The sequence below is a fragment of the Pyxicephalus adspersus genome, chromosome 1 (assembly GCF_032062135.1).
Source record: "Pyxicephalus adspersus chromosome 1, UCB_Pads_2.0, whole genome shotgun sequence".
NCBI lineage: Eukaryota > Metazoa > Chordata > Amphibia > Anura > Pyxicephalidae > Pyxicephalus > Pyxicephalus adspersus.
Genome location: NC_092858.1, coordinates 61,060,114 through 61,083,727, shown reverse-complemented (window position 1 = coordinate 61,083,727; position 23,614 = coordinate 61,060,114). Strand labels below are relative to the sequence as shown.

The window sequence follows — 23,614 nt, the reverse complement described above, 5'->3', positions numbered from 1 at the left end:
AGAGTTCAGAAAAATCATGTGAGCAGTTGTTTTTAAGGATTATCTGTGTGCCTGGATGTTTTTAAATGTAGCTGCTGTTCTAGTCCCAGGTGATTCATCTTATTTTATTGTGTCGCCTTGTGTTGTCAGTGGAATAAGCCGATGACTGCAGAGGCAAAATTGACTTCATAAACCTTTAAATATAACCTACTCTAATATGGTGCTTGGGACATAACATTCTGCTTTCACAACTGATTAATACTGTATTCATCTAATGAATGTATTTATATTTTCTCAGTACTGTGCCAAATAGGCTGCAACATTTAAAATGACAATGGATAAACAGGACAATCTCATCTTCCAATATGGTAAGGTGAAAATCAATCTTTTAGCTGCTAAGACATCATGATGACATCAGCTGTTCCCATGGAGTCTACTGAGAACTTATCTCAAAGAGTCTCTGTGTGGTTGCTATGCATCATAACTCCCGGGCATAGCTTCCAGTTATGCATGAAATGAATCTATTTATTGCTAAGACATGAAAGCAAAAGCAGATTAGTTTATTCTACCTATTCCAGAGCAGAGCTGCTCATCTGTAGTAATGCTGTTTAGCACATCTTTAGGAGGTGTTTGTGCTTTGACTCCCTGTCGTGTGCTATTCAAACAGAAATTTCACTCTGAATGATAAGAATTGTCTTACTGCTTATAAATATATAGTCATTTTTATTAGGAGTAAAAGTAGGGGTTTTAATGAAAATTGCAGCTTCTAAATGTACATGTTGCTGTACACAACAAGAGTCAACATCAATATATGGTTTAGCCAAAAATGAAAATCCTATTGTTTGGCCTCACTGTTGGGTTAAAATACTTTTTTTTCAGGATTACTAAGGCTGTATAGACTATCATGGGAGAACCAAGTGGATCCAGCAAACCTGGAATAGATTATTTAAAAATCATTTGATATTAGTTGGCAAATATTTTCAATCCTAGACCAAACACATTCCAGGTTGGCTGGATCACCCAAGACTATTTTCTCCAGTCTTGAGCTTTAATAAATCAGGTTTATAAAAGAGTTTAAACCCGATCTAACCTTTTAGAAATTTTTCTATGTACTACGCCAACCTAACCAACAAAAATCAGGTAGACTTTCACTCTATATAGCCGGTGATAAATTCTGAGAAATCAAACTTGCAACAAGATCTGACTGTTCTTGAATAGTCTTAAAGTGTATGCATAGCCAAAACATTTTCTTTTGGAGTAGAAGGGGTTAAACTCTTTGTAAATGTATTTTTTGTTGTATATCATTAGGGAAACTGCTTTCCACTTTCTGGCTCAGGGATCCAACACAGTTGTCTTTCAATGTCTTTCAATGTGAGGGTAATTCCCCTCTCCTAGGAACAGATGTAAATGGAACAGTTGTCCCCATTACATTTTTCCTTTCCTTGAAACAACTCTAAATTCTTTGATTGCTCCTCTTCTTTCTTTATATCCCAAGCAGACAGCATTACAAATTTTGACAGAGGATTCTACTAATTTGCCTTTACCCATTCATTTGCAGTCAAACGCAAGTGGTGTCAAAGTTGATTTTTGAAAGCTGAAGTTTAATCACCCTAAATTATGCAATTCCCTGGTTCCTCCCTTTCCTCCTTTTTAAATAAATTATTGAAAATGCAATGCACACTTTTAATAGGATTGTTAGCAAAGTGGATTGAATAAGTAACCTTTGTGTACAGGCATATTTCTCTTAAGATCTCTATGCCTAAAATACAATCTATCTGTCCCTACCTGCCACTAATATTCATAAATATTTTCATAGAAGAGCTCTTCTGAGCAGGTTCCTCTCCTCCTTCTGTGTCACTGTCTGTATCTGTATATCATTTGCAACCCCTATTTAATGCACTGCATAATATGTTGGTGCTATATAAACCCTGTTTTTTATTATTATTATTATTATTATTATTATTATTATTATTATTAATAATAACAATAATAATAATAATATTAATAATAGAAGAGGGCATTTTTCCAATTCTGCTAGTGTAATGAAATAAATGTGTCACAATCCTTTATGCCTTTTGAACTAGCAATAGAATGTCAAATTACCTACACTTGCATTACTTGTAAGGCAGAAATGCCACAAAATTTGTCTCAGATATAACTACTTGTTGGAGTTTGCTTAAAATCAGCTCTCTTGTCTCTCACTTGTTTCAACCACTTCTTAATTTAGTTACAGTTTAGAATCTTAATTCTCATGCAAATTAGTAGTGAAACCAGCTTGACATTACTGAATTTGTTGCAAAGTTGACACATAGATTTGGAAAATCAAAAACACGCCATGCCACTTGCAAAAGTTACACTGCAACAGGAAGATTTGCACTTTGTGCTTCATTAGCTTTGTGACATGGTAGTAAGAAGTGGACTTGGTTATCAACAATACTATGGTAAGCTGCGGCATTTAAACAATGCCCCGTTAGTAGTAAAGGGTGCAAAGAAAATATCCCCTATGGCATTACATCACCAGCATTACATCATACATCTCTTGCTACACAGAATGGATCCATGCTTTTTTTTTCATGCCAAATTCTGACCCTATCATCGGAATGGAACAGCAGAAATAAAGACTCATCAGACCAGGCAACATTTTTTCCAAACGTCTATTTTAGTGAGCCCGTGCAAATTGTACCCTCAGTTGCATGTTCTTAGATGACAGGAGTGTCAACAAGTATATGCAGTCTGCTACTGTAGCACACCTATTTCATGGTTCAACATTTTCTTGTAACAAGCAGTTATTTGAGTTACTATTGCCCTTCTATTTTTCTGATCCAGTCTGACCATTTCTGACCATCTCTTTTTACTTGTTTCATCATCATCAAGCTTCCTGGATATTTTCCTTTTTTTCAGATTATTTTCTATAAAACAGTTTCCATGTTTATACACGTGCATACCAATAAAATATAAATCACATCAATAATTCCTGTTTAAATAAAAATACAAATGACTATGACTTATAAAATACACTTAATTGAATGCAGTGGCTAGGTAGTGTGCATTTACTAGTCATTTTTATTGGTGATCAGAAATGTGCATTACTTATTGCAAGCAGTAAATGTGTATACCCATGTCTGCCATTTCTTTAGCATACCTGTAGCTCCTGGTGGGTTAATAAAAAGGCAAAAAGTGAAGTGAAGTGAACAAGGTTACTAGTTTAATTATAAAATATATTCTAAATAGTTGACATTTTCCACTAAATTAATCTGCAGATTAAAACATCCCTATGGAATTAAGTACAGTGCTCAGTGCACAGCACTGCATGTAAAAAATGAAAATAGGGATAAACACAAATATCATTTAGAATAAACATAGAAGTAATTCGTGAAAAGCAGTTAATGTTTTGTTTTTTTATGTACGTATTTTTATGTCATATTCTTTATTATGAGGAAACAATAGGAAATGGTAATCTGAAAGACCATTCAGAAACATGATTCAAACCAGCAAAAGGAAGGGTTCAGTTTGCACAAGCATTTTATATAGAATACAAAGAACCATTCACATCTGTCTATGCCCCTGAAAGAGTAGAAATAGCACTATGCCTACTACATATGTACAGAAAAACAGATACTACGGCCAGTTTTGAGTAGATGCCAATTAGGTGAGCAGCATGTTTGCACTTGTAACTAGAGTGGTAAAAACCTAATATAATAAATCGATTTAAGGCCAACACACTTAATCCTTTAATGTTGTACTGAAATACCACTTATAAAATGACAGGCATGCCATCTTTCATATTAATAAAAAACAACAGCCAGCAGATGCTGAAGCCATTGTTTGTTTATTTTTATTATAAATAAATAATTATTATTTTGTTCTGCTTCATTGTAGTAAAATTTTAATGAAAAAAATAAAGACCTTATCTGCAGTATGCTGGTGGAGGACAGGCTTTTGTACTCAGGATGTTTCTACTTTATTAAAAACACTCAGACTTATGGAACTATGTTGCACACCTTTTGTTTTGATGGACCCAAAGTAAAGTCAGCTGGGGTTTAAGCATTGTGCAGCATGACATATGTACAGCCACTAATTTATTCAGTGAGAAAAACTGTGGGTTGTCACTCTTGGGCTAATAGCAAACTGCTGCTGTGCAACTGGGAGTGGCAAACTTTACCACTTAATGTGTTAATGTGTTTGTGGCTGTGATGCAATTTCCCCATTCACTTGAATGAGAATGAATGGCCCTGCAGTTAAGCCTGCAGCAAAATCCTAAAATTGCCCTAAGAGTATGTAGAAGTTCCCAATGTATCAGAAAATGGGCATTGATTGGGCTGCCAGTTTTATACTATTACATAAATTATGAAGACTGGCACTTAAAAAAAAAAATCTTAGGGCTCTTTCATACATTTGGTGGCAAACACACAAGTGGCCGATTCTGGGTGCATAGCAAACTGCTGCTGATTGTCTGGCAGTGGCAAACCACACAGCAGGTGACACATTTGCATGCAGATGATACTGCAAATGCGGTACAGTGTACTTCCTCTAAAAGCAACTATATGTCCAAATATGATTTGTCACTTTATGGAACCACGTCTGTAGCAGAGTGCTGCAGTTCATAGTGGGTCTGAAATGACCCTTATGTCTTGTTGCTATATTTGCATTGAGGTAACACATATTTTATAATAGCATCTTACTGCTTGGTGTAATGTGATGCCATTAACACACTAGCACAAAGTGCTACTGGCAGGGCAACGCAGCATAATGCTTTGTGTTGTGGGCACAGATGAAAATAGTGCAGGTCCCGATTTAAGGAGAAATGTGGTGCTTTGGGCAGTCCATTCAAATAAATTGACTGCATTGCTTAGCTTTGGTTTAGCTGGGCTTTCTGTATTGGCTATTTTTTAAACTGACAAAGTAAAATAGGAAATACAATTCTGATTGATGTATAGTTCAATAGCCATGCAAGTATGAAAAACAAGAAAATGGAGTTTTCAAAGTAATATAAAATGGGGGGTTTAAATTCCTTATGGTTGTTGACCACCAAACATTCTATATATTACCATGGTAAATTCCTTTTTTCCCTGGGTAGCTCTGTAAAGGTCCTTATCTGAAAACAATGCTTGAAATGAGGACAGTTATTGATTCATTCATGCAGTAATATAATTCCCCTTTGGTGAGAAGAGATGCAGTTGAGTTGACAATATGATCTGCTCTTTATCTGTGGTATGAAAAAGCAATGTCATGTTTAAATCCTCTGGGATAAAACGTGCCACAAATAGACAGCTACAGTTTGTCAAAGCATAACAATATTTCTCTGTTTGGGTACTTTCTTGTAGAAAATTATTCCTACAGAGTTTAGGAAGGTTTGTTTTTCATTCTATTCAAGCAATTTGCTAATATTGCAATATGAAGTTTCTGTCTTTTACAGACTATTTCTCTATTTGGTCTAATTGGTATAGTATATACTATATAGTATTTATATAGTAAAAAATACATTCGGCTCAAGGCAACTCATATCTTTAAAGATGGAGTTTATTCTCCGTATATAGTTATTTTCTCCCCTCTTTAACAACATGCTAAGAAAATGTTTAAATAAAGCCTAGCTTTATCACATACCCTATTTAGCCCCAACAATGGCATTACTGGGTCTCCCAGGTCTCTCTCTCCTGGTGGGAGGGGATGGTAAGGTGTAATAGTGTTCTAAAATCAAAACAGCATCCTACCCCATTACCCAACCCTTATAGAAGCCTTAGACTGATTTTTGGGAGGAGCTGCGCTAATATCAAGTTCCTTTGATAGGTGGATGTCATTCCTAATGAGCTTTCCTAGGCAGGCCATATTTGCATATAGTTCGGTCCAGTTAATACCTGCACATGATAATTGGCTTCCTTGAATAAAAGGACATGGAATCCAATGAAGGATGTGAAAGCACCAGCAACAGTCAGGCTTAGGGGGAAGGGCTGGGTGATGTTGGATATTTTCCAACCCAAACATTAGACTCGAGGTTATGACTTGACTGACTTGATTGAGGTTCAGTGTACATTGTGAGATGCTTTCAATGTGTAGTGAAAGCAGAATAAGATATTTCAGTACAGAAGAAGAACCTGGAAAAATGTGCAAGACTAAAGATAATGCCACGGTTCAGCTGCAACTGGCCCTGACACAAAGGTCCTGATTTATTAAGGCACACCAAGACTGGTGAATATAGACTATCATGGGAGAACCTGGGTCCTGGTGAATATAGACAATCACGGGGGAGAATCTGAATCCAGAGAACCTAGAATGGATTTCTTAAAAAATATTTTGCTATTGGCAAATGTTTAAGTCCTGGTCCAATACCATTCCTGGTTTGCTGGGTCATCCAGCTTCTCCCATGATAATCTATCTTCTCCAATATTAGAGAGCTTTATGAAATCAGGCTCCAAGTCTGCAAATACAATTCCTTTGCATTTCTCTGATTGCAAGATAAGCTACAGAAAACCCTGAACAGAAGTGTTGGATTTCCGCACATCTGATATGAAATAGAAATAGAGACCCATAAGTGTGGCTATAGCACATGAAAATCTAATGTGAATCATTACTGAACTGTACATGTGAAAAAAGATACTCAGGGACAAGTAAGCAACAATTTTATGGCTTATGCTGAATCTGTCGGCATGAAATTGCTTTGTTTGACCATGGTCACTGTGGCAGGAAACGAGAAAATTGCCACAAATGAAAACAATAATAAAATACAAATATACAAAAACATATCTGAACATTTAGCTTTTTCCAGCTAAAATAAAGAAAAAACATTTAAAAGAAGCGCCTAATGAAATTCTACAGCTAGTTTGACACTTCATGTTAAATTCACTCTTACCATACCTAGAGAGCCAAAAATCTTCTCATTTAAATCAATGACAAATGCTGTCACTTTTTGTAAATTAATATATTAGCTGTATGACACAGAATAGGGTTCTGGTCAATGGTAGACTCATGTAAAGTAGCCACAAATTGTGTTTGTGCTCTTGAGGGATGTTATGACAGCACATTAATTACAGCAGCCGTATCAGGGAAACCTCTGCAAGCAACATTACAGTGTTTGGAAAGGACAGGCCAAGGACATTCCGTGTGTCGTCAGTGCTCTTTAATCATTTTATAATGCAGTTAAATAGCAATGTCATTGTAGGGATACTGTATAGTACCATACACACAAAAATTTGTATGGTAACAATGTGTGCTTTCCATTTCAAAGTAAAAAATGGAGATAGCTAATAGAGCCTGTATATGTACAGAGCTCTTTACTTGTTTATTGGTCCTATTCTACATTATTAGACACAGGGGAAGCCGTTATTTGTAGTTGTGATTTGTAACTGCTTTAAAGGAATGTTCAGTGCTTCTGTATTCTATTTTTTATTTATTATGTTTAGAGTGAAAAATGGATACTTTAGATACATGCAATATATTAACATTTTGTTGTTTTTATGTGTTTTCAGGCTTGCCTATCCCCTCTGATGGAAAATACATTTTATTCACAGTATCAGAAAGGAATTAAAAAAGATTTTGAACTCTTGTAGTAATATACTGTGATATTTTGTTGTGTTTATTTTATCCATGATGGATCTAGTCCAGCATGGAAAACAGTTGCCAATCAATAGATTTTAGGAAATCCATTGCAGGTTGGCTGAATAACTCTGTGAGGTTGCAATGCAGTTACTGCCTCCTTATGCCACTGAACTGCTTCCATATTTAGCGTCTCACCCACAGCAGCCCAATAGAGATTTAATGGATACTAAACTGCTCACTGCCATCTGCTGTCCATTGTGCAAATGCTGGTTCTGTAAGAAGCCAGTTTAAACCTTGCCTTAATGTAGATGGCTTTTACTGCTATCCATACATGTAGGCATATTAATTATTGTTCCCATGCATGGCGATTGTTCACCAACGTGATCATCTAACCAAGTCTGGACTAGGACAAAAATTAATATCCTACCATGCAATGGGAACGTGCCATTCTCATACTTGTAAGCTATGCAGTCATTTAACAGGATATAACTGGGTGGCCCAGACACTATATGTAATAAGGTAACAGATATTGCACTGTATAATAACCATTCTATTTTAAAGAAAGGGGTAATGAGTGGTTTGGAAAACACTTAACTATACCAAGTAATTTATACTTTAACATTATGCTTTTTAACTTGTACACTCATACCTGTTTTATTTGATTTGCATTGCCAGTGTTAAGTATAGTGATGTGCCTCTTGCAGAGTTAAATACTTGCTTTACTTATTATATTTATACATGCTGTGCTTTCATTTGTACACAGTGCCGGTGATACAGTACCTCTCTAGCCCTGTCCAGAATCCAGTATTTATAAGTACAATATACTTATTCAGTAGCAAATGTTAAAATAAAAGCCAGATATAAGATTATTTTTAGAGTTAAAAATCTCCCTGTTGTTTCCAAATGACGTTGGGCTTAGCTTCAACAGTTTCAATGCCAGCAGCAATACAAGGATCCCCCTGGTATAGTCTCTAAGCATGATCATGGATTATGCTTTCCCGGTGAGTCAAGGACATAAGCTCAGATAAAATTAACAGGATTGTTCCATAGCACCATGACATGGGATCAGAAAGAGTTCCTGAAAATTTATGTTAAAGATTTACCCCATTTTAAAACTGGACCAATTATTATTTTTTAGGTTTTTGCAACGAAAACAAACAACACCTGGGTTACTGTAGTGAAGGGCTGGTAAGGTTACATTTGTTAGGGTGACATAAAGAGCGGCCTGAGCACTGCATGCTAAACCTAGCAGTGAATATATATATATATATATATATATATATATATATATATAAAACGGGACCAACACTGCAATAAAATAGAAAGTCTTTACAACGATTCAGTTCTAGTAGTCATGTCAAAACTCAGAACCATGAAATTCCTAATCGTTTCAAGCTACAAACATAACAAAATAATGTGCCATGATAAATATGATATTTTAAGTTATTTAGAATAACAGTACTTTGTATATTTCAATCTATAGGAAAGTGTGAGTGTGGCCAGTGTACCTGTTTCCCTCCTGGAGATAGCAGGGTTTATGGAAAGCATTGTGAATGTGATGATCGACAATGTGAAGACCTAGAAGGAAAGATTTGTGGAGGTAAGGATACACTTGGCCTACTTTTGTAATTAAACAGTTTCTATTAAGAACAATGACCCAAAAATATGTATTCATAATCATTCAATATTTATTAACAACGAATAAAGGAGAACCTACCCAGTATCAGTATAGTACTTCTAATAAATTGCTTGGCAAGTATATATGTCAGTGCTGATTATTACCCCTAATAGCTGCGTAATATGTTGGCGCTATATAAATCCTGTTTAATAATAATAATAATAATAATATTTGGCAATTCCGCTTTACATACACAAGTAGATTGTGCCCCATAAAAATTATGGTCTTAAATATGGCTGCTTTTCAAGGGTACCTGGCCCTTTTATACAAAAGTGTTATTGCCAATTTTACATGCTTTTAATGACAAACAGATTTATGATTTTTTAAAATATCTTTTTGCATAGTCCTGGTTTATGTTGAATTTTATTTTAAACATGAGATTTTTTAGTACATAGTTATGCATTATAAATAAAATGCACTTTTACATACATTTTTAATATGTTCAAGAATACAGCTCTTATCTCCAGGGACTAGCAACTAAATGTAATTAATTTACTGAAGCAGCTTAGTCTCTTCACAGTAAAATTCATTCATTAATAGCTTCTCTAGTGTGAAGGGGTGGCTTGGAAAAATGTTGAACCAAAACCAAAATTAAAAACAAGGGCTGACATTTCCATGGTGCAAGTGACAAACTTATTTTGTGACTGAGCTAGTTACCCAGTATGTGTCTTGGTTGCCTTTCAGAGAAACGCTGATGTGAAAGCTATACTTGGCCAAACTTTCCACTGCTTTTAGTTCCCTTCTTCTTCCTTTCTTTCTTCCTTATACTGATCTACAGTCATCGCGAATGGCTGGGTCAACAACGGCTGGGTGCTGTAACACAGGCACGTGGAAGTTTATTTAGTCTTGGCCCCCACAAGGTTGGGATTGTTGGGTAACCCTGACAACAAACACTGCATATGTTTAGCTCAGCGAAATTTGACAGATGGGTGGTGATCAGGCAGGTAAAAATACTTGTTGCCGAAGGGACATCACCTGTCCTTTTTTGCAATAACAACCTGCCTGATGCAAATGTTTTAAAATATTTAAGTTCACTGTGCAGTAACACAAGGCTCACTTTTTACTTTTAAACAAAAGTTAAAACACCCATGACTTTTTGAGTTAATTGCAAAGCCCCTGAAAATTGTTCTATCAATAAAGTTGTTAAAGGGTTCAAGAGCTTATCACAAACTAAACGAATTTTTTCCATCAAATAAAAATAAAAAAATAATGACGGGACAACATTATTTGCAGGATTTGTGGGTATATTGACGTCAGGATTGTTTTTATTACCAAAAGTTGTGAAACTTTGCAAATACAGTACCAATTGACTGGAGACTGAAGTAGTGTAATGATTAATGAGTTAAATTAAAATGCAAATTAAACCTGCTTACTTCAAAAATGGTTTGGTCCATCGTAATTTATCTTTTATTTATGGAGAAATGACATGCTTTTTTTGTACTTGGGATTCTATAGGTCCCTCAGATCCCCCTACCCAAAGGAGTTTTTGTGGCAATGGCATGTTCAGGGACTAGAGTAAAATGTTAAGATGTGTTTTTAATGAAAAATACATTTTTAGTTTCTTTTATCATTGTTTGTATCTGTTGGTGAAGATAATGGAGTAATGTAATTGCTGTTTTTGTGTACTGTAATTACATCAGGGTAAAACTTTTTTTTGCAGTTGGGGATAGATTGGTGAGAGAACACTACTGACAGCTTCCTTTTGCTTTTTGTGTCCCAGTTAGTGAGATTCACAGTTTCTGGTTGGCCTCATGATCACCAGTCTCCCCTGGAATAAAAGTAATTATAAATGCAAACATTTGAGTTGCCACTAGACAAAAACTAACAATAGTTACACTTTTCTTGTGACAACTGCCTTTCAAGTAATTTCCCACATTTATCTCAATATACTCAAACTATTTCTCACTTTTCACTGTTATGTTTGCAGGATAGGAAGTGAAAAGAATTCTATTTTAATAAGACATAGATGGCAAAAAAAAAAAAAACCTCCCCTGCTCCACTATGCAAAATAAAAAGAAATGTTTTTTAGATATACTTCTACGTACAACTATTGATTAGTTTTTGAAAGTTACTGTGCTTAGCACGTTTTATAGGTCCTTATGTTACTTTTACAGACTGAGCCTGCCAAGGTCTCATTATTTAATGTATGCAACAGCTGCTCTTTCCTTCATTTACATCTTTTTATTTGTGAATATACATACTATCACAAACCGATTAGAAGGAGATCTAATGTAAATCTGTCACTGTTTGTTGTCTTATGAATGTTTTTCAGAACACGGTACCTGTTCTTGCGGTAGATGCATTTGTGAGGCTGGCTGGTTTGGAAAATTATGCCAACATGCAAGAAAATGTAATATGACAGAGGAGGAGAGCAAAAGCCAGTGTGAGTCATCAGATGGCGTACTGTGCTCTGGGAAAGGTAAGTGCCTACTTTATGCCAAATTCCATCTGTAATTGAGCCATCAGTCAAATGTTTCTTTCAAAAACAAAATGTGAAGAAACACTTTATTTCTACACCTTTGCTCTGAGCAAACACTTTTCCATCTCTCCTTAAGAAATTGTGGATTCAGTGGTAGCTTGCACCAATTCACAAACATAAAGGATGACAAAAGGTTCCAATAATATACATTTAATTTAGATGTTATCGATGGAACAAAGAATTCAAAGGAATGGCAACTGAACAGAGATGAGATGATGTAAACAGTGTACTGAAAACTTGTCTTGAGATCTTTTCAACAATGTCACCTTCCTGTCACAGATTTGTACAAATGATGTCCTTCAGGCTTTGTAGAAACAGACATCCAAATACTCTCACTCTGCTTTTCAATGTATTCAATTCAGAGAGTTTATGTATTGCTGACATCAGGGTCCTATTCTATAAACATCAAGATATTCTTCATTGTGCTCATGAATCATGCTCACTGTGCCTCTGGTATACAAAATGTAGTTTTTTTTCTGAAATATGCTAGTGGAAAACAGAGAACAGAATTGTGGTACTAACACAGTAAAAAACATGTTATCATTTCATATTTTGCTAGCATGCATTTGCTGAAAAAGAATAATTACACCTCAAGGCATTGTAAAAGTGTGAAATATATTCTCACAAAGAAGTCATTTCTAGCTACTTTTAATTATCAGTTTTTTTTTTCAAACAAAAAAAAGAATAAAGTCACAGAAAATGGTAAAAATAATTATAGGAAATGTATAATGTAATACAAAACAACTATTGAAAAGCTCAAAAGGCAATAAATTAGTACAAGTGTATATCTAGTATGGTGTCCCTGTTGGTTTATGTTTGTGGACCTTAGGGATAAGTTACAAATGTAGATCCTGGGGACACCTTTATTTGGCCCACCACACATTTTTCCTGTATAACAATAATAGTCCTTATGCATTAAAGAAAATGGCATGTTTTAGGCCTATTGTTCCTTGAGGTAGTAATGGTACAATTATAGCCATTAAGTATGCATATGTATGTGCTGTTATACAGTCATACTGTGAACAGATAATTTTTGTAACATTTTTCCACCACAATTAGTGACCCTGTCATAGTACAGAGATATTCTGGGTTCCCGGCAGCTCTTAGTGGTTCCTCCTGTTGTTCTCCACATTGCAACTATATTCTTTAATGCATGGAAATTTGCAAGAGGAACCAGTGAAAGCTGCAAGAGACCCAGGAGATGGACAATCCCAAAAGTGCCTCTTTCCCTTCATAACAAAGCAGAAACATTCTCAGGATTAGAATGGCATGTAGCAGTGTGGGCAGTAGGAAAGGTAAGTATTTACACTGTCCTTTTAAGATTTTGATCAGTCAACCTTTCAGAGTTACTGACTGGTAATGTTCCTTCCACTTATTACACAGTTATTTATATAGTTTAGCAAATGTCAAAGCATCAAAGACAGGGCTGACTATAGAGAAGGCCAATTTACAACAAGTTAGGACATACACTGAGATTGCCAGATCTGTCTGATGCAAACATTTGAAGCTTGAATTGAACTATTACATAGTAGGCAGGGTTGGATTTCTCAAAAGCCCACCTAGGCCATGTTCTAGGTTGCCATAGTACCAAACGGTAGGATTTATTCGGCTCCATACATCCCACATCCACCCTCCTCCCTATCATCTGTTTGACAGCATAAGTGATCCCTGCACCTTTCCTCCACACCTGTATAACAGGATTGGTGTTCTATCAAATTATCTGCCTCATAAAATTGAGTTACCTAAGGGATGTGTGTACAATGACATAATCAGCAGAACAGTTTAAACCTTGAGTTGATACTACTCTTGATACTTTTCATATTACCCCTCTCATCCAGAGCCAAAGTCATGTTCCGGGCCTTCTGTTACTGTGTGTGAACTCTGTAACAGAGTTTAAAATGTGTTTCACCTGGTTAATGCTACCTGTGCCTGTATACATGTGCTCTGGAAAAAGTCCACTCCTCCCACTGGTATGACTTGGTTCCACAATGTTTATGATAATTAACTTATGGAAGATCTTATTATCTTCCTCAGGACAATAAACAAACATTCTGTGTTATTTGGTTCCACTGAATTTTTGTCCTCACCTAAAAATCACTGCTTTTGGGCCTCAAATAGCCAGACACTGCCCTCCCCAAGTGGGAGTTGGTAACCCTCTAACCCCTATTCCCTCCTTTCTGTCTTTCCCCTTCCTCTTGCATTCCAGTTTCCTCATCTATCTGCTCTAAAGCCTTCTCCCAAAGTCCCCTATGTCTTACCCTTCATGCCTTTTGATTACCAAAAGCCTAGACTGCCTTCACATGGGTTTCCCGTTGATATTACATGTCATATTTACCATTTAGCACCCTCGCGTTACTAACATTTTGAACTATGCAGTACTAGTTATGTACTCTCCCTAACCCCTGGTTTTATAAAAAAAATCAGTTGCTTTATTGCTGTATTAATATATATTATATATATGTTGTCACATGCTTTCTGCACAACTACATGAAATATGCTCTGTAGTCATTGACTGTATTGCATGTTTTCATGCTGTGACACTAAGCTTGCTTGTTCTTAAAAAAAACTATTTAGAAAATATTTTAGTGCCTGATGTATTAATCAAAGAGTGAAAGGTAAAAGTATTTGGCTCTGATAAAGCAAAAATAGGGTGACTCTAGTTTATGTAACATACACGTAGTATATAATAAAAGAAAACATTACACACTGGAGACAAAATATCTGTATGTAAGAATGTACATAGACTTATAAACTTGTTTATTTTCAGTATTGTTCTTAGTACACTCTTAAAACTTAGAACACTAGTAAGTTGGGTCACAATACACAGCATAGGACACTTGTGGCAAAATACATAGAATAGAAAAATTGGATATACTAACGGGGCACGCATTACAAAGTTGTAACAAATAATTGGGAGAAGGTAGAACACTGAAAGAATAAGAGGTTACTGGATACCCATGGCATAAACAACTGGGAGCACTAAATTTGCCGTGTTTTGCCACACCCCCTTTTTTACCACCTGGCTATAGCTTCCTACCACCCGGCTGAAAAAAATTTCTGGGGAGAACACTGTAATAAAAGAAAACATTACACACTGGAGACAAAATATCTGTATGTAAGAATGTACATAGACTTATAAACTTGTTTATTTTCAGTATTGTTCTTAGATAGAGAGAAAGTCATTAAAAGTGGGCCCTATTTAATAAAGTTCACCATGAATGGAGAACATAGAGTTTCATATTAGACTATATATAGACTATAATAGAAATTGTACCCACATGCCATTACCAAGCACTGTTCAGTTCTGTATATATATAAATTAGGAATACGAATAATAGGAATTATAGTAGGAAAAGAAACAGAAGGCTTTTGAATGGCACTGCTATTAACAGATAAAACTCTTTATACTTTAATATTAATCCATAGAAAAATATAAAAAAGAACAAACACATAGAGGTGTTGTCATACTAATAGGTACATTAAAGGTAAGTACTGAACTTGATTTGCTGAATATATATAAACATAAATCTCCTTTCCCAACACGTTTAGCCCATTCAGGCTTCCTCAGGGGATTTGGAGAGTAAAATAACAAACTATAAAATATGAATGAATACAAATATGAACATGAAGTTGCTCAATACATAACAAATGTTTGGCAACATTTACAATAAATGGCTTATACAATATTCAATCTTGTATGTGATAATGAATTGTTATATAGATAAGAACACGGTTTCCAAGGAATAAAGAAATCGATGTATGAAAATGAGAACACTTACTGTCCAGACCTGCGTTTTAGTACAGTGGATCCATTAAAAGCAAATAATGTATATTTTGTGTGTTGACTGTGACATTTAGATGAATTGGTTATCTGGTAAGATAGTGTTAGATTTAGGGATATGGTTCCATAGATATGAATAATAGATTAAAAAAACATCAATCAAAGAAGGACTTACATCAGTAGTCGTGCTATGGGGCAATGAGACGAATATTGAAGGAAAAAGTGATGATTCAAGGAATTTTATATATATTTAGCAAATCAAGTTCAGTACTTACCTTCAATGTACACATTAGCATGACAACACCTCTATGTATTTGTTTTTTTTTTATATATTTCTATGGATTATTATTAAAGTAAAGAGTTTTATCTGGAAACCGCAGTGCCATTCAAAAGCCTTCTGTTTCTTTCCCTACTATAATTCCTATAATAATATTAGGCTTGGCACAAATCGGGTTCACCGGATTACAAATACCTACCTTTACCTTATGGTTCTTTCTTCCTTCTTTTTATATATATATATATATATATATTGATTAGTCCATGTTTGATGATATACATACATACATGCATTTACATACATACTGTATATGAACAATTCAGATTAGGAAGTAATGAAAAAAGTGCCTTTTTTAAAAATATATTTTGAATTTATTTTATGGTACAAATATATGCAGGCCATCCTCTAATGCTTTCATGTGAATCAAAGGTTGTCGCAGTTTAAGTGGTTGTAACAAAAATACAAGGACTAGCTTTCATCAAAATGTCTGTTGTTCAAAGGGCATTGCACAAAATTAAAGCCAAATGCCAAACTTCTTATGTCTGAGAGCTGGTTGCACTGAGTGCAACTCATTAACTAATGACTGAGTAATTAGTTTTCAGTAAAAGGTTCCTTATAAGATATCATCAGCACTGACAAATGATTAGAGGGATCTGGGGATAGTTTTGGAAGTGAATCAATTATAATTTTCAGCTATTAGATATTGGTCAACACATGTCAGCACAATGATAATAGGGAAGGCTAATTTCAGGTGTACCATACAATTTCTAAAATTGAAATGGACTGGATCAAATAGTTGGCAAATATGATAAAAGCTTTCAGGATAACATTTGCATTTCCCTTCATTTACCTTAATATTTTTAAAATGTGTTTTTTAGGAAAATTAATATAATGCTATAGTTCTTTGCAACATGCATTTTACGTGAATGAATCCATAAAAATAATAGGATCATTACCACATCAGAGGTTATTTTTTACTGAGAGCTATAGCTTTTGAAATTTTCTCTACGCTTCTGACTTATGTCTGGAGGTTTTGTTTGTCCAGAATGTGAGATGATGACTACCATGTCTTCCTCCGATTCTCAAGGGCTGCCATCTTTATTCGCATCTTAACAGATTCTCTGTAGGTGAGGCGAATTAACATATCAGCAATTAGGGAGCAATTAAAAGTTCCGGATTTTGGTAATACAGATTGCTTTTACAACTAAAATGCTCCTCTCTTTTATACATTAATCAGATAAATTAGCAATTTAGCAACTAAGCATAGTTACTGCAAGAAAAGAGAAAGGTTAAAGGTAAAGCTTAAAGTGAAAAGTTACCTAGAAAGGTATAAATTGCAAACAGGCAGTATTTTTATTGCAGAAGACATAGGCAATGCTTCTGCAAAAAAAGAATTCTAACTTCTCCACATTATTTTTGATAATTTACACTACGTCTTATATGAGTTATGCTAGCATGCCCAACATAGTTAACCAACTTCATGTAAGCCCAGGATGTCATGGTTTCACAGGAGAATGCTGTTCATCTTTAAGAAGTTCATTTAAAACATTAGAAACCTAATTTATGGAGGAAATCTCAGAGTATGGAGAAAATTGATCATCTAAGTCTTCTAAACATAATGTCAAAAAGTGGTGTAGACTTAAGAAAACATTGAAATGTACAGGCACCATCTAAATGCATAAAATGTCACATATACAATGCTATGCTAACCAAAGCTTAACTTTGATGGCTTGTGATTCTTGTAAGAACAGCATTTAAATAAAGCATTTACTCTTGTCCAATAAATCATTTGATCTGAAAAACGACTGGTGTTATCCAATCTGATTAGAAATGGTTGGATTGGACACAATTATTTTGTGTTTTTGGTTAGCATGAGGCTAGCTAAGGATGTAAGATGGTGATCGGAATGTTCAGCCTCTAAAATTTATTGTAATACATTACAAAGGTATATATTTGTTTTGGCCTGATACACGTCTCATACTGAGAAAACACTTTTGTCAGTGTTTTTATCATGTGTGATAACTGGGCAAATGCAAAGGTCAAAATAGGTTGCAGGCATATATAATAGACACACATTATTGCATTATTGCAATGGGAGCAGTCAGCTGAGCTACAAGTAAATATGTGGACAAGGAACAGGTTGACAGAAGCAGAGAGTAGATTTAGTGAGGATCTGATCAATCTCCTTCTGCTTCTTTACTGCCCAGTTACAGGCGGGTGGTAGGGGGTCAGCAATGTGTCTTCATATGAAAAAAGGCTGGGATAGTTAGGTGCAGCTACGTTTTTATTTTTGTGTATTGCATAGTATATTATATCGGTGTACGTTAAGAGTGGTAACTGGTAAAGACTTTAAATTAACCTGGTGGAAAATCCCTAGAACCAACCATTGTTAGCTACACAAACCTTAATAAATCCAACTATTCTTCAAAGTGTTAAAGTATGAACATGTTTTTAAGTCCCAGGTCCTCCCAAAGGTCATTGTATGATGCATATGTACTCACATCTGCTTTAATTTTGTTATTCACAGCCTTTTCCCCTTTTTTTCTGAAGCAGAAAAAGTACTCTGTGATTAAGCTACAGTAGCTATAAGTTCAAAGCAACAAAGATTGATGCTAAGGGGTAAAGTTAAATTTGGAATATTTGACAATAGCTGGAGGATAGGCACATGTGAGAAGATAATTTAATCTGAAACAAAGCAATGAGCATTTGCAAAGCAGCAGACGCTACCCAAGAACAAACCTACATAATGACACAAGGTTAAAATAAACTACAGTTTGAAAATATGAGATTGTTCCCAGCAAGGGTTGCGGTGAATCATAATCTAAAGAAAAAGAGTAAACAGGAAAGGGATAAAAGAGAAAAATTATGTAAAAAAAATGCTGCTTTAAAAGCATCTGTCTCTGAAAACATTTATTTTTATACATTCCTTAATCACAAGTATTATCTATTAAAGCATGTATTCATAGATGGGCAGCACAGTGGCTCAGAGGTTAGCACTCTGGCCTTTGCATCGCTAGGTCCTGGGTTCGAATCCCACCCAGGACACTATCTGCATGGAGTTTGCAGGTTCTCCCCGTGTCTGTGTGGGTTTCCTCCGGGTACTCTGGTTTCCTCTCACATCCCAAAAACATGCAATTAAGTTAATTGGCTTCCCCCTAAAAATTGACCTTAGACTACATTAACCACATATGACTATAGTAGGGACATTAGATTGTGAGCTCCTTTGAGGGACAGTTAGTGACACAACTATGAACTTTGTACAGCGCTGCATAATATGATGGTGCTATATAAATACTGTATATTAATAATACATCACAGAACATTCATTTTATGTTACCTGTTCAATAGGAAAAAAAAGGAAACCGTTCTCAAACTGAAATGTTTTGTTCTTGATGGCTTTTCAGTATTATTAGTATTCTTAGCTCAATCGTAGCTTGTCTAGAACAAAGGGTAATATTTATCAAACAAATGAATATAAATGTACAATAGTAAAACATGGCTGCCAAACAAAAATCAACTGGTCTGCCAAAGACAAATTAAATATTATTAAAGACATTTAAATCCTATAAAATCTTGCCTGTTTACTCTCATCTCCTAAAATGACAAAAGAAATTTGGTAGGAGGTATGGAGACCTAGTGTTGGTCTGAAATCCGCAAATATTTTTTTTGTTAGAACAGAAGCATTTCTAGTTGTCAACAAAAATAAAAAAATATTTTACAGGGAAAGTTTTTTTTTTCACTTTATGTTCCCTTAAGTTCCCCTGATTGTCCTGGATTTGGGGTGGCAAAATCATGGGGGCTTTGCCATTAACTTGAAAAGTTGAGCAGTATTTTTGACGAATTTAACAAAAATACAATTCTTTCTTTTAGCCATTACTATTGAAGGCAATAACTTTTTTTCCAATCAGATACAATGTGTTATTTAGTGTCTGAATGATAAAATACAGTTTGCTTTTTACCAATTTACACATCTTTAGATTTGCTCAGCTCTGCATCCCCTCCATATAACCGGTGTTTGTGTTTTCAGGTTCCTGTCACTGTGGAAAGTGCATCTGTTCACCACAGGAGTGGTATGTTTCAGGGGAATTCTGTGAGTGCGATGACAGGGACTGCGACAAACATGATGGCCTTATTTGCACAGGTAAACAGAATGTTAGATACGATCAAAGTACTTGTCAAAAATAGACTCTTCTCCACATCTCAGCTCTTGTATTTGGAATTCTTCAGCACCACATACATATTCTGTGGGGAAAGCTTAGTTTTCCCCAGAAACACAACCTTTTCTGGATTATTTCATCCCATTATTCATCCCATTGTTCATCCCATCATTTCTATAAAGCACTATACCGTCATGCTTTATTCCCTCGACTAGATGACAAAGTTTGTTCACAGTTTGAAATTCTGTAGGATATTTGAAACAGTTAACATTTTCATTTTTTCTTTTAGCTGGCATGCCATATTTTCCATTAGGCTTGGAAACCCGCCTAGCCCCATGGCCACTAAACACTTTACATATTAATAAGTCATCTTTCTTATATAGGGCAGTTAGCTTACTGCAACCTGGAACAAGACAAAGAAGTCTCTAAAATTGACTTGTCATCCAATAATAAACATCTCAATAATATCAAACTGAGCTAAAATGTGTAGTTAATGTAACACTTAGGATTCCATGAAAAGGTCAAATAAAGAAACCTCCCATATATATAAAATGTCATGAGAAAGGCTATCAAGTGTTTGCAATAAACCCTGAGAAATTGATTCAGACAAATGGGCATGCTGTATGTAAAATAGGCTGATTCCACTTTCATAAATACTTGAGAATGTTTGTATCTGCTGACAGAACACAAATATGAATAGATGGATGTATGTAGCCGTAATAGCACAAAGTGTGTTTACCTATGTGCAGGAATACATTTCTATAGCACCTGTGGTTGTTTTTCAACTAGTGCTGTATGTGCCACCAGGATAACTTTTGACAGGTTCAGGGATCATATTTGCATAATGATTTAAATTCCAAATAACACTTTGAGTACTTAAACAACTCATTATATTTAAACTTATTTTTTTTTATTCTCTGCTTAAACATGTTGTTTGGAAAATAATGATAAACAGCCAGGTGCTATTCGCAGTCATAGGGTAAGGAAAAGGATAAGATTTCTAAGTGTTATCTAAATGCAGCAGTGAAAAATGATATTGCAACTGGAATGGACAGACAATATACACACATTTATATATATATATATATATATATATATATATAGACTGTATATTAGTATACCATAATTATTTAGCCAATTGCCAGGAGCTTTAACAATGACTAACATAAAGCAGCTATAACTGAATAAAGTCCCGAGACAAATATTTTAAAAATGTAAAGGTGTGAATTATGTAGAATATACAAATCTAGACCAGCAATGTAGAAGGAATTCTTCCCATTGGCCACCACAATAATGTACTGTGAGCTTTGGATATAGTAATTATAGCAGGGGATCCCTAAAGACCTGAAGGATATTCCAAGTAAAAAAAAGGTTGAGAAACACCAGAGGAGGCAAGTGAAGCATTCATGTGATCCTGATTTTTTCATTGTCCGTGAACGGTACAGAATGGTGTCAGCTTTGTCTTGTGGCTAGTCTTAGCTGTTTCAAATGAAATATCATAAGTGAATTTGAAAATGTAGTTGTGAGCACCAGAAAGCGTTAATTTCAGTCTTCAGGTGCAGCCAGTGCAGATGAGTACAGCAATGTATCCATCTAACCTACTATAATGCTTGTGAGGAATAAAAGACAGCATGATTATAGTTTGTGGCATAGCACTTTGCTAAGAGCACTGCTGAAAAGATGCTATTAGTTGGCTGAAAGTCTATATTTCCACAGGCTGCTAAATCAAATACAAAGTGCTCCACAAAAAAAGGGAATATTTAAGTGACCGGTTATAGGGTTTTGATTATGACCTGCTACTTTTTAATAAGACATGTGAAATAGCACATTCTGATTGTGACAATTAAACTCCTATTCAATTTGTTTTTAGGCAACGGGATATGTAACTGCGGTAACTGTGAATGCTGGGAAGGATGGAATGGAAATGCCTGTGAAATATGGCTCGGAAATGAATATTCCTAAAAACAGGACATGAAAAAGATATATTTTTCAAAAATATTTCTAACTTACTATAGGCTCCTACTGAACATAAAACAATAGCAGAGAATATTTACCATCATTTGACCTGCTTAAACTGACTGTTCCAAGTCTTAATCTTTATAGACTTAATTTCAACTAACCTTGAAATATTTGCATCTGTGCAGTCTGTGAAGGGAATAGTCAAAGAGATGGTTTTCTTGCATAATTTACATGGTTGTCAGGATATCGCATCATCAGCCCATGCTAAATGAATAGAAAAAAAAATAAGAGAAAAACAGCTGGTACAGATTAAGAAATGTGCAGAAATTTAAAATGCCACAAATGTGGGTCTGGCACCCACTCTAGATTGATGACCGACCCCCCTATATTACAATGTAATCATTTAAACTGGTCATTTCTGTGATTACATTGTTAGGTTAGTTTGTATAATATCATTGTTTTACTATAATAATATAGAACATGTACAATAACTTCTACTCCCAACTTCAGTAAAAAGAGATAAAATGGTTATATAATTTGCTCTTTTAATAAATATTATCTAAAGTATGTTGTCTTGTGTTTGTCATAATTCAAATACAATTTATGGATTATGTCTTATAATGAACTCAAGCCTGCTGATGCACTACTGGAATCTGCAAAATATAACATAGACTGGTACAAACACAAAGCATGGTTAGCCGTGCATTTACATATATGCACACACATAACTTTTGCATACATCCATCCACTTACATAATTTATACACATTGGCCTCTATCTTCTCCCCTTATATGACATCTCTTGTTTCTTACCTTCTCCTTTACATGTTTTTTCAGCCCACATAAAATTACATATTTTTGCTATAGTGAGATACATTTTGAGAGCAAACAGTCCTGAATAAGTGCACCATAATGATAGCGAGCAGAAGTAAAGTCTTCTGTATCTAACGCTATTTTTAGCTCTGGATGGAAAGGCAAGTTTTAAAACCTGTATCTTTTTTTTTCTGTCTTGGTCACTGCTAAGGAGCTTCACCTTCTCTTTTTGTCCTGGTGAAAAGCGAGAGAAAATTCAACTTTTTCTTTTCATCACCAGATTAAGAATAAAGGGAAAAACTTCCAATAGGAATCTTCCTTTCAAGTGACAACAGTCCAAATAGGAATACAGGTAATTTGGAAAATATTTTCTCTTGGTTCAAATTAAATAAAAATTACCCCAATGTCCCAGAGAAGTATGTAATCCTTATTCATACCTACCTGGATTCATACCTACCTAGAATTTACCAGTGTAGGATGTTGTTTTCTCTGCTTTACTAGAAGAAAGTGATATCACAGATCCCATGCACATGATATAGAGAAAAATTTAACAGCTCTCTTACATATAATGGAACTAACATAACAGAATCTGTAAAGAGTATCACCTTAAGTAAAGTTGACCTTCAATTACAAGTGTCCACTTGGTATATTTCCTTTCTTTCCAAGTAAGCTTTCCTCTGACAGGGTCCCAGCCAGCTTTGACTATGGAATAAAGAAAGCCTTGATGAGGGAAGACAATGAGTATTATTCTAAGTGGACTGCACTCAGGGATTTACTAAAGCAATCTTTTACTGCATGTTAGCAGTCTTTAGCTAGACATATGTAGAATTAATTGGGGTAAAAACTCTGAATGAGATGTTGCCAGTAGTTCCACATATAGGGTATATGTCTACCTACACAGGGTATTGGTGGTCTCTAAGACATATCCAAATTTTCTCTTTTTATTTCACTGTCTACTG

General features: G+C 35.1%; 1 protein-coding gene across 1 annotated transcript in view; it reads left to right on the top strand.

The window, feature by feature from the left end:
- The window catches only part of ITGBL1 (integrin subunit beta like 1), a 93,156-nt gene extending 70,746 nt beyond the window's left edge, over positions 1–22,410 (top strand). Inside the window, exons 8-11 of the mRNA XM_072411539.1 lie at positions 8,996–9,112; positions 11,463–11,609; positions 19,755–19,868; positions 21,755–22,410. Of these exons, the coding sequence (XP_072267640.1) occupies positions 8,996–9,112; positions 11,463–11,609; positions 19,755–19,868; positions 21,755–21,846 (470 nt within the window). The 3' untranslated portion in view covers positions 21,847–22,410. The remainder of the gene's footprint in view (positions 1–8,995; positions 9,113–11,462; positions 11,610–19,754; positions 19,869–21,754) is intronic.
- Positions 22,411–23,614: the final 1,204 nt, after the last annotated feature.